The sequence below is a fragment of the Mesoplodon mirus genome, assembly GCF_964341445.2.
Source record: "Mesoplodon mirus genome assembly, chromosome: 9".
NCBI lineage: Eukaryota > Metazoa > Chordata > Mammalia > Artiodactyla > Ziphiidae > Mesoplodon > Mesoplodon mirus.
The window spans coordinates 14,874,529-14,887,220 of record NC_138985.1 but is presented as its reverse complement, the minus strand read 5'-3'; the positions used below and the strand labels follow the sequence as shown (position 1 = coordinate 14,887,220).

At 34.5% G+C, this 12,692-nt stretch overlaps 1 protein-coding gene across 1 annotated transcript in view; it reads left to right on the top strand.

The window, feature by feature from the left end:
• Window positions 1-5,758: 5,758 nt before the first annotated feature.
• Window positions 5,759-12,692, top strand: part of LOC309809995 (platelet glycoprotein 4-like) — a 44,562-nt gene continuing 37,628 nt past the window's right edge. Inside the window, exon 1 of the mRNA XM_082631637.1 lies at window positions 5,759-5,930. Coding sequence (XP_082487763.1) covers window positions 5,811-5,930 — 120 coding nt within the window. The 5' untranslated portion in view covers window positions 5,759-5,810. The remainder of the gene's footprint in view (window positions 5,931-12,692) is intronic.

The following is a 12,692-nucleotide window of genomic DNA, read 5'->3' as shown; positions in this document are numbered from 1 at the left end:
GGATCTCATTCAGACTCGATGGAGAAACCAAAAGCTTTACAAAGCAAAAGCTAAGAGAATTCAGCACCACCAAACCACCTCTACAACAAATGATAAATAAATTTCTCTAAGTGGGAAACACAAGAGAAGAAAAGGACCTACAAAAACAAACCGAAAACAATTAAGAAAATGGTCATAGGAACATACATATCGATAATTACCTTAAACGTGAATGGATTAAATGCTCCAACCAAAAGACACAGGCTTGCTGTAAGGATACAAAAACAAGACCCATATATATGCTGGCTACAAGAGGCCCACTTCACACCTAGGGACACATAGAGAGTGAAAGTGAGGGGAAGGAAAAAGATATTCCATGCAAATGGAAATTAAAAGAAAGCTGCAGTAGCTATACTCATATCAGATAAAATAGACTTTAAAATAAAGAATGTTACAAGAGACAATGAAGGACACTACATAATGATCAAGGGATCAATCCAAGAAGAAGATATAACAATTATAAATATATACACACCCAACATAGGAGCACCTCGATACATAAGGCAACTGCTAACAGCTATAAAAGAGGAAATCGACAGTAACACAATAATAGTGGGGGACTTTAACACCTCACTTACACCAATGGACAGATCATCCAAAATGAAAATAAATAAGGAAACAGAAGCTTTAAATGACACAATAGACCAGATAGATTTAATTGATATTTATAGGACATTCCATCCAAAAACAGCAGATTACACTTGCTTTTCCGGTACGCACGGAACGTTCTCCTGGATAGATCACATCTTGTGTCACAAATCAAGCCCCAGTAAATTTAAGAAAATGGAAATCATATCCAGCATCTTTTCTGACCACAATTCTATGAGATTAGAAATCAATTACAGGGAAAAACACGTAAAAAACACAAACACATGGAGGCTAAACAATATGTTACTAAATAACCAAGAGATCACTGAAGAAATCAAAGAGGAAATAAAAAAAACCTACAGAAAAAATGAAAATGAAAACATGACAATGCAAAACCTATGGGATGCAGCAAAAGCAGTTCTAAGAGGGAAATTTATAGCTATACAAGCCTATCTCAAGAAACAAGAAATACCTCAAATTAAAAATCTAACCTTACACCTCAAGGAACTAGAGAAGGAAGAACAAACAAAACCCAAAGTTAGCAGAAGGAAAGAAATAATAAAGATTACAGCAGAAATAAATGAAATAGAAACAAAGAAAACATAGCACACATCAATGAAATGAAAACCTGGTTCTTTGAGAAGATAAACAAAATTGATAAACCATTAGCCAGACACATCAAGAAAAAGAAGGAGAGAACTCAAATCAATAAAATTAGAAATGAAAAAGGAGAAGTTACAACAGACACCACTGAAATACAAAGCATCCTAAGAGACTGCTACAAGCAACTCTATGCCAATAAAATGGACAACCTGGAAGAAATGGACAAATTCTTAGAAAGGTATAACCTTCCAAGACTGAACCAAGAAGAAATAGAAAATATGAACAGACCAATCACAAGTAATGACATTGAAACTATGATTAAAAATCTGCCAACAAACAAAAGTCCAGGACCAGATGGCTTCACAGGTGAATTCTATCAAACATTTAGAGAAGAGCTAACACCCATCCTTCTCAAACTCTTTGAAAAAACTGCAGATGAAGGAACACTCCCAAACTCATTCTATGAGGCCACCATCACCCTGATACCAAAACAAGACAAAGAAACTAAAAAAAAAAAAAAGAAAATTACAGACCAGTATCACTGAAGAATATAGATGCAAAGATCCTCAACAAAATACTAGCAAACAGAATCCAACAACACACTAAAAGGATCATATACCATGATCAAGTGAGATTTATCCCAGGGATGTGAGGATTCATCAATATACACAAATCAATCAATCTGATACATCATATTAACAAATTGAAGAATGAAAACCATAGGATCATCTCAGTAGATGCAGAAAAAGCTTTTGACAAAATTCAACACCCATTTATGATAAAAAAAACTCTCCAGAAAGTGGACATAGAGGGCGCCTACCTCAACATAATAAAGGCCATATACGACAAACCCACAGCAAACATCATTCTCAATGGGGAAAAACTGAAAGCATTTCCTCTAAGATCAGGAACAAGACAAGGATGTCCACTCTCACCACTATTATTCAACATAGTCTTGGAAGTCCTAGCCATGGCAATCAGAAGAGAAAAAGAAATAAAAGGAATACAAATTGGAAAAGAAGAAATAAGACTGTCACTGTTTGCAGATGACATGATACTATACATAGAGAATCCTATAAAGGCCACCAGAAAACTACTAGAGCTAATCAATGAATTTGGTAAAGTTGCAGGATACAAAATTAATGCACGGAAATCTCTTGCATTCCTATACACTAATGATGAAAAATCTGAAAGAGAAATTAAGGAAACACTCCCATTTACCATTGCAACAAAAAGAATAAAATATCTAGGAATAAACCTACATAGGGAGAAAAAAGATCTGAATGCAGAAATCTATAAGACACTGATGAAAGAAATTAAAGATGATACAAACAAGTGGAGAGATACACCATGTTCTTGGATTGGAAGAATCAATATTGTGAAAATGACTATATTACCCAAAGCAATCTACAGATTCAATGCAATCCCTATCAACTTACCAATGGCATTATTTATGGAACTAGAAAAAATAATCTTAAAATTTGTATGGAGACACAAAAGACCCCAAATAGCCTTAGCAGTCTTGAGGGAAATAAACGGAGCTGGAGGAATCAGACTCCCTGACTTCAGACTATACTACAAAGCTACAGTAATCAAGACAGTATGGTACTGGCACAAAAACAGAAACATCGATCAATGGAACAAGATAGAAAGCCCAGAGATAACCCCACACACCTATGGTCAACTAATCTATGACAAAGGAGGTAAAGATATACAATGGAGAAAAGACAGTCTGTTCAATAAATGGTGCTGGGAAAACTGGACAGGTACATGTAAAAGAATGAAATTAGAACACTGCCTAATGCCATACACAAAAATAAACTCAAAATGAATTACAGACCTAAATGTAAGACTAGGCACTATAAATCTCTTAGAGGAAAACATAGGAAGAACACTCTTTGACGTAAAGCACAGCAAGATCTTTTTGATCCACCTCCTAGAGTACTGGAAATAAAAACAAAAATAAACGAATGGGACTTAATGAAACTTCAAAGGTTTTGCACAGCAAAGGAAACCATAAGCAAGATGAAAATACAACCCTCAGAATTGGATAAAATATTTGCAAAGAAATCAACAAAGGATTAATGTCCAAAATATATAAACAGCTCGTGCAGCTCAAGATAAAGAAACAAACAGCCCAATCAAAAAATGGGCAGAAGACCTACATAGACATTTCTCCAAAGAAGACATACAGATTGCCAAGAAGCATATGAAAAGCTGCTCAACATTACTAATAATTAGAGAAATGCAAATCAAAACTACAATGAGGTATCACCTCACACCAGTTAGAATGGGCATCATCAGAAAATCTACAAACAACAAATGCTGGAGAGGGTGTGGAGAAAAGGGAACCCTCTTGAACTGTTGGTGGCAATGTAAATTGATATAGCCACTATGGAGAACAGTATGGAGGTTCTTTAAAAAATGAAAAATAGAATTACCATATGATCCAGCCATCCCATTACTGGACATATTCCAGAGAAAACCATAATTCAAAAAGACACATGCACCCCAATGTTCATTGCAGCACTATTTACAATAGCCAGGTCATGGAAGCAACCTAAATGCCCACTGACAGATGAATGGATAAAGAAGTTGTGGTACATATATACAATGGAATATTACTCAGCCATAAAAAGGAAGAAAGTTGAGTCATTTTTTGAGACGTGGATGGATCTAGAGACTGTCATACAGAGTGAAGTATGTCAGAAGGAGAAAAACAAATATTGTATATTAACACATGTATGTGGAACCTAGAAAAATGGTACAGATAAACTGGTTTGCAGGGCACAAGTTGAGACACAGATATAGAGAACAAACGTATGGACACCAAGGGGGGGAAAGCCACAGTGGGGTGGGGATGGTGGTGTGCTGAATTGGACGATTGAGATTGACATGTATACACTGATGTGTATAAAATTGATGACTAATAAGAACCTGCTGTATAAAAAATATTGCCATGAAAATGGTTATAATTTTGTTATTCATTTGGGGGAAAACCTAACTTTCCTTATTTTCTTAAAGTATTAATTAATATCAAGACTTTAAAAGAATTAAATGGTTCCTCAAGTGGAGAGAAACACTAGTAAAATCATCAGAGAGGTATTTCTACCACTACAAAGCTATGGAGAGAAAAACTGAGACCATAACAAAATATAATTTTTATTATTATAGTCACGAGGATGACAAAAATATTGTTTGTGTGTCTTTTCTGTCTGTAGCCTCCATTCTGTTGGCATTTTTGTTTTCCTTTGCCAGGGGCATTTTGAAGCAGGAAATAATTTTTTATAAATACAAAGCACATTCCATTTATCAATGTCAGGTCAACCCCATTTAAAAAAATGCTGTTGCAAACAAAATATCTCAAATGAACAGGGTTTTGAATACTAGAATAGCAAATTCTTACTAACTTTGTTACAAAAGGATCTACCAATTCCACTAAGAGTTTTCTTTCAATCTTTATGAAAGGAGCATATATTATATGAAGACACCAAAGATAAGACTGACTAGGTGAAATACATACTGACACAATCTACATATTTTAACAGAATTGGCATGAGTCAGCTGCCCATGACAAAATGAACAATATTGCACTTGAATATGTTAAAAAATTCATTTGAGACTAGTAAGAAACCAATGCTGTGACAGAATCTAGTTATCCTCTACCTTACATATTTTCTTCAAATCTTTTTTCCTCCCAACTATCTAAAAGTCAGTTATTAAAAATTAAATTGAAAATACTCTTCTTTAAAATATTTCAATGTTTTCAACACTGTGCATAAGAAAGAATTCAGGCATGAACTCAATATTCCTGACAGTGGAACTTTCTTTTAATGGTGCTTATAATTTTGATGATATTAGAGACCATTCTAGTATTATTTTCCCAACTTACTCATGCTTTTCTGTTTTAAGAGATAGCTTATAAATGATTAGAAAAATTGATTTCTTCATAGACTCATCAGATCATTTCCTATAAAATCCCTACCTTTCTATTTGTGAAAAAGGAATAGTAAAGAAAACATCTGTCACTGTATTTGCTTAGCATTTGGATGGAAAAGACATCAGTCCACCCACATTCAGCTTGCAGGAGAACTCCAGGTAGGGTGCAGACAGATGGTTGTGTTTGAGTGGAGAAGCCAGATAGAGGATAAAGATGCCCGTAAGTGTCCCAGGCTGATGGAAGGTAGGCAGGGGGTGAGAGTACAGTAAGCATATTCTCCTTAGTTAGTATTTCAGTGTGTTAATCATCCATAGAAAGAAAATTTAAAAGAGGAGAATTTTAAAGAAATGCTCTATGTGACAATATTTATTACTTCTACCACTGGTAGGTAGTTCAAATCAAGAAAGGAAAAAACCTAGAAAGTTTTGTATATTAAAAAAAGCACCTGTTTATTTATAACTGGCAAAATGATCTGTTTCAGTTGCATGTTTACTTTGATCTTTTTCTACTGGTATTTAAGTTTCTGCTTTATGATCTCCTTCTAATGATAGAACCAGACCTCCTGGGAACCACATTAATCAGACCTGAGAGTTTGAAAGAAGCAGGTGCTGAACCTTAGCTGTCCCCCTGAGCAAGAAAAATGGGCTGCGATCGAAACTGCGGGCTCATCGCCGGTACGGTCATTGGTGCAGTCCTGGCTGTGTTTGGAGGTATTCTAATGCCAGTTGGAGACATGCTTATTGAGAAGACAATTAAAAAGGTACAAGTAATTTCAAGAATATTTCTTGTCATCCTGATTCATTCTACCTTCCATCCCGTTTTGGCTTAGGGTGCCTGTTTTATATTTCATTGTAACTGGCAATTTTGTGTCTTCGACACAAAGGTCATAATGAACAATTGAAACTCTACATGATAGAGAAATGGTCAAAGCATGATGTATATTCTATATGAATGCACTGTCATCTTAAGTCTAAATATCCAAATTTTGATAAAAAACCATATTAGGTATGCAGATTAATAGAAATAATTGCTTTTAGTTATGTCCAAATAGTATGTTGATATGCTTTTTTTTTTGCATACAATATACCATTTTTTATTGAGAGAAATATTCTTTAAATTCTGTTGTACTTTACACATTTCAAAAGTTTCACACACAGGATTTCATATAATCCCATAATAACCATTGTCCCCCCACCCCTATATTGCCCCTTCTTCCTCCTCTCTCCTTACTGGTAACCACTAGTTTGTTCTCTATATCTGTGAGTCTGCTTTTTTTGTGTTTTATTCACTAGTTTGTTGTATTTTTTAGATTCCACTCTAAGTCATATCATACAGTATTTTCTTTGTTTGATTAATTTCACTTAGCATAATACCCTCCACGTCCATCCATGTTGCTTCAAATGGCAAAATTTCATTTTTTTTTTTATGGCTGAGTTGTATTGCATTGTGTATATATACCAACGCATCTTTATCCATTCACCTGTTGATGGACACTTAGGTTGCTTCCATACCTTGGCAATTGTAAATAATGCAGCTATGATCATTGGGGTGCATGTATCTTTTCAAATTAGTGTTTTTGTTTTTTTGGACATATACCCAGGAGTGAAGCTGCTGGGTCATATGGTAGTTCTATTTTTAGCTTTTTGAGGAACCTCCATACTCTTCTCCACAGTGGGGGCACCAATTTACATTCTCACCAACAGTGTACAAGGGGTTCCCTTCTCTCTACATCCTCACCAACATTTGTTATTTGTGTTCTTTTTGATAATAGCCATTCTGACATGTGTGAGGTGATACCTCATTGTGGTTTTGATCTGAATTTTCCTGATGATTAGCAATTTTGAGCATATTCTCATGTGGCTGTTGGCCATCTGCATTTCCTCTTTGAAAAAATGTCTGTTCAGTTCTTCTGCCTATTTTAAAAGTTGTTTTTTTGTGTGTGTGTATGTGTATTGAGTTGTATGAGATGTTTATATATTGTTGATATTAACCCATTATTGGCAGTCATGTCATTTACAAATAGTTTCTCCCATTCAGTAGGTTGTCTTTTTTGTGTATGGTTTCCTTTACTGTGGAAAAGGTTTTAGGTTTAACTAGGTCCCATTTATTTATTTTTGCTTTTATTTCCTTTGCCTTTGGAGACAGACCCAAAAAATATTGCTGCAATTTATGTCAAAGAGTGTTCTGCCTATGTTTTCCTCTAGGAGTTTTATGACATATAGTTTTACATTTAAGACTTTAATCCATTTTGAGTTTATTTTTGCATATGGTGTGAGAGAGTGTTCTAATTTCACTGATTTACATGAGGCTGTCCGGCTTTCCCAGCACGACTTGCTGAAGAGACGGTCTTTTCTCCATTGTATATTCTTGCCTCCTTTGTTGATGATTAAATGACCATAGGGTGTAGTTATTTCTGGGCCCTCTATTCTGCTCCATTGACCTATGTGTCTATTTTTGTGCCAGTATATTACTGTCACTTTGTTTTATAGTGTAAACTCAGGGAGCTTGATTCCTCTGGCACTGTTCTTCTTTCTCAAAATTGTTTTAACTATTTGGTGTCTTTTGTGTTTCCACACAAATTTTAAAATTATTTGTTCTAGTTCTGTGAAAAATGTCATTGATATTTTGATAGGGATTGCATTGAACCTGTAGATTTCCTTGGGTAGTATGGTAATTTAATAATATTAATTCTTCCAACCGAAGGATGCAGTGTATCTTTCCAGCCGCTTGTGTCATATTCAACTTCTTTCACCAGTGTCTTACATTTCTGCAAGTATAGGTCTTTTACTTCCTTAGGTAGGTTTATTTTGGTATTTTATTCTTTTTGGTATCATGGTAAATGGGATTGTTTCCTTAATTTCCCATTCCAATAGTTCATTGTTAGTGTATAGAAATGCAACAGATTCTTTTATATTAGTTTTGTATCCTGCAACTTTACTGAATTCACTGATGGGCTCTTGTACTTTTCTTGTGTTGTACTGAAGATTTCCTACATATAATATCATGTCATCTGCAAACAGTGACAGCTTTACTTCTTCCTTTCCAATTTGGATTCCTTTTATTTCTTTTTCTTCTCTGATTGGTGTGGTTAGGACTTCCAAAACTATGTTGAATAAAAGTGACATGAGTGTGCGTTCTTATCTTATTCCTGATCTTTAGAGAAAATGCTTTCAACTTTTCACCATTGAGTATGATGTTAGCTGTGGGTTGTCATGTATGACCTTTATTATGTTGAGGTATGTTCTCTCTGTGCCCAGTTTCTAGAGAGTTTTTCTCATAAATGGATGTATAATTTTAACAAAAACTTTTTCTGCATCTATTGAGATGATCATATGGTTTTTTATTCTTCAATTTGTTAATGTGGTGTATCCCACTGACTGATTTGCAGATGTTGAAAAATACTTCCATCCCTGGAATAAATCCCACTTGATCATAATATATGAACCCTTTAATGTATTGTTGGATTTGGTTTGCTAATATTTTCTTGAGGATTTTTGAATCTATGTTCATCAGAGATATTGGCCTTTAATTATCTTTTTTTTGTAATATTTTTGTCTGCTTCTGGTATCAGGGTGATGCTGACCTCATAGAATGAGTTTGGAAATACTCCTTCCTCCGAAATGTTTTGGAATAGTTTGAGAAGGATAGGTGTCAATTATTCTCTAAACGTTTAGTAGAATTCACCTGTAAAGCCATCTGGTCCTGGACTTCTCTTCTTGGGAGTTTTAAAATTACTGATTCAATTTCATTACTGGTAATTGGTCTGTTCATATTTTCTACTTCTTCCTGGTTCAGTCTTGGAAGAATGTACCTTTCTAAGAATTTATCCATTTCTTGGTCTATGTTGTCCATTTTATTGGCACACAGTTGTTCACAGCAGTCTCTTATTTTTTGCATTTCTGTGGTGTTAGTTGTAACTTCTTTTTCATTTCTAATTTTATTATTTGGGCCATTTCTCTTTTTCTTCTAATGAGTCTGGCTAAAGGTTTATCAATTTTATTTATCTTTTCCAAGAACTAGTTTCTAGTTTTGTTGATGTTTATCTTCTTTTTGTATCCATTTCATTTATTTCTGCTCTTATCTTTATGATCTCTTTCCTTTTCACTTTCATTTGTCTCTAGGTAATTTTTGATTTCCTCTTTGATTTCTTCAGTGATCCATTGGCTGTTTAGAAGTACATTATATAGCCTCCATATGTTTTTCTTTTTCCAGCTTTCTTTTTCGTGTCATTTAAGACTCCCTTTTAATAAGATTATTGCACAGTCTGCACATAATAAAAGGTACTCTGGTCTAGTGTGGTGGAGTACATAGAACTGATGGGTGATAGGATACAATGGAATAAAAGGACTAAATAGGGAGAGGAGTGAAATCTGCAAACTGTAAGATAACCAGTTGAGTTACTGAAGGAGATGTATTCCTTAGAAGAATAAAAGACAGAGGTTTTAGAAGTGATTTGATATGAACATCAGTATGTATTTCAAAGGTCAGTGCTCAGGGCTTCTCTGGTGGCGCAGTGGTTGAGAGTCCACCTGTCGATGCAGGGGACACGGGTTTGTGCCCTGGTCCAGGAAGATTCCACATGCTATGGAGTGGCTGGGCCCGTGAGCCATGGCCACTGAGCCTGTGCATCCGGAGCCTGTGCTCCGCAATGGCGGAGGCCACAACAGTGAGAGGCCCGCGTACCACCAAAAAAAAAAAAAAAAAAAAAAGGTCAGTGCTCAGAGAGATTTGATCATTACTATAGAGATTACAGATAAAACTAATAGGTTCACTTTCTAGAGAGTCTGAATGTGGAGACAAAAAGACAGAAAAAGTGGTCAACAGTAGGAGTCACATCTCTGAATTATGTGTAAACCCAGTGAGCCAAGTGTCTTACCCCTACCTCAAGAGCATTTAAGTTAATGCTGTTATTTTACAAATATATTCAAGTTTTAGTACAGGTCAGTTTTTGTTTACCATTGAAATCATTGCAGATTACTTGTTTCATTTAATGGACTAATACCAAATTGGGAAAGTTATTACCTGCATACAAACACCATTTAAAAAAAAAAAGAAGAATGAAAGTGCTCAATTTTAACAGATCAGAAAATCATCTTATGATGTTATCTAATTTTTAAAGTATAGATTTGGTACTCTACGATAGCTTTCAATTCTAAAAGATGGCCCCCAGACTCCAGCATTTGAAATGGCCTAAAATAGTCCATAGAGTTTACTTCACACACACACACACACACACACATATATATATGTATTCATATTTCTTTACTGTTTATTTCCAAGGGATGTTTTTTAAGGACTTCATGGTTTTTACGTGTTATAGCTGAAAACTATTTTTTTTTTTACCAGCATTTTAGACTATGATTCCTAGTAGATTTGTCTGGGCCAGCAGGTTTATGCAATCTTGCTAGACAGACTAAAAGTCAATGGCATGAGCTGCCATGTATGTGGAAAGTAGAAACTACCAAAGGACTTCAGAAAAAGGACGAAGTTTTGCCACTATTTACAAAGGATAATTTGTCACCTTGACATTGTTCATATCACTTGATAAATGCTTAGTGAATACTGTATAACATAGGTAATTTAAAATAAATTTTAATTTAATTTCCCTATGATATTAACTGCAAAACACCAAGAAACAAATTAAAGATTTCTTTCTCTCAGCCTGTACACACATGCATGTGCATAATGCATACATATATTAGAACATTTTTGGATGTGGAAACTGCTTGTAATTGGTCCCAAATAGAACATATTTTGGTAGTGAGTGGAGAAGATGAAACTATTTTCAGTATGTTTCTGCTTTTTAAGGAAATTTTGATTTCACTGGATGGAGAATAAATATATAAATAATTAAATAGCAGAAAAGGAAGTGTTACAGGATTTTACATGTTATTGCCACATAACTGGTTTAGACAGTAATGCTAAGAGCAAAGTAGTTAAAGCAAGATGGGAAGCAAGTGAGATGAGAATTCTCCTTCTAAGGGGTGGATAGGATTTGTATAACAGTAGCCAATGTTTATTGAATGCTTGCTATGTGCTAACACTCTTCTAAATGCTGACGTTTAATAAATCTTATAACAACCCATGAGGATAAATATTTAATTATGCCATGTTCTACTTATTTTGACTTTGAAAAATACTAATTTTGTATAGTTCAACTTAATATTATTATTACCCCATTTTACAGGTAAGGAAACTGAGGTACAAAAAATTAAATAACTTGCCCAAGTTTAAATGGTTAGCACGTGACCAGACTGGGGATCAAACTCATAGCATCTTGTTTCATTGTTAACCACTTCACTCTAGGCTTTGAGTAAAGAAGCCAATGGACTTGGTCAGGCTGGAAGTAGGGTAAGGAAATCAACTCATAGATTAAAATATGCTACACATAATTCTGTCTCCTGGTACACTATAAGAGCCTTGAGAAATGGGACAATATATTTTTGACATATGTGCTCTACATACTTCATGCATAGGAAGATATCAAGGACATTTTAATAGTTATAATAAAGTTGCCAGTCATTGGATGAGTACTGTTTTCCTGTAACAGCAATAATCAAATGACCATGTGACTAGATAGAAGTTATTAGTCTTCCAAACGTCTGCTTTCAAATTAGCAAATGTAGCAAAATAGAAGTTTCAAGGTAAACAAAATGTAGCAAATGTAGAAGTTTCAAGGTAAATGTCTTTCAACTCAGCTGGAGATCAAGCCATGTGAGAGTCATCAGGCTGGAATCCAGTCATTACTAGGGCTGAATCAGCCAAGTGCGAGGATCTTAAATTATATTACTTTTTCTATACACATAATTAACACCTTTGTACTTCAAATTTAGCAAAAGATTTGCAAAATAGACTAGATAGTCCAAAGTCAATTTAAAATCAAGGCCTCTTAAATTCACAAAGGACATAAAAACTTTTGCTCCTTTTAAAATTAGAGGAACTGATGATAAAATAATCTTAGTAGTCACTGAGGTCTATACAATTTTCTAGTACATATAGTAGTGTTAGGATCAGAAGAAATGCATTCCTGTTCTGTTTCAATATTTTTTTCTTTGTGAACAAATCATGGTGTTATGCAAACCACACAAAATTGTAGTAAAATACCTGATTTTCCATTATCTACTACTAAATAGTCATACAATATTGAATCGGACATCTGTTTTCTGTAGGACCCACTTCTACCTCTAAAAAACGGATGGAATTAGATGACCCTAACTCTAATATCTGATAATTCAATGCATTCATTTCAACTCTTTGCATTTCAGCTTTCCCAGTTGAAAAAATATCTCCAGATGAACAAATAAGGCAAAGTGATTCATGGCCTTTAGAAAAAAGACATGATATGCTTACAATGTCTTTTGATATTAAATGCATAACCATTAGAACGAGGAAGTTTTCTGTCCTGCCAAGTACATTCTGTCACAGTCCCTTTTCAATTCTTTAAGTACTTATAGAGTTCCTTTTATTAAGAACTGAAATAAAATATGTGCCTTGAGAGGTACATGATAAACAATTGATATTA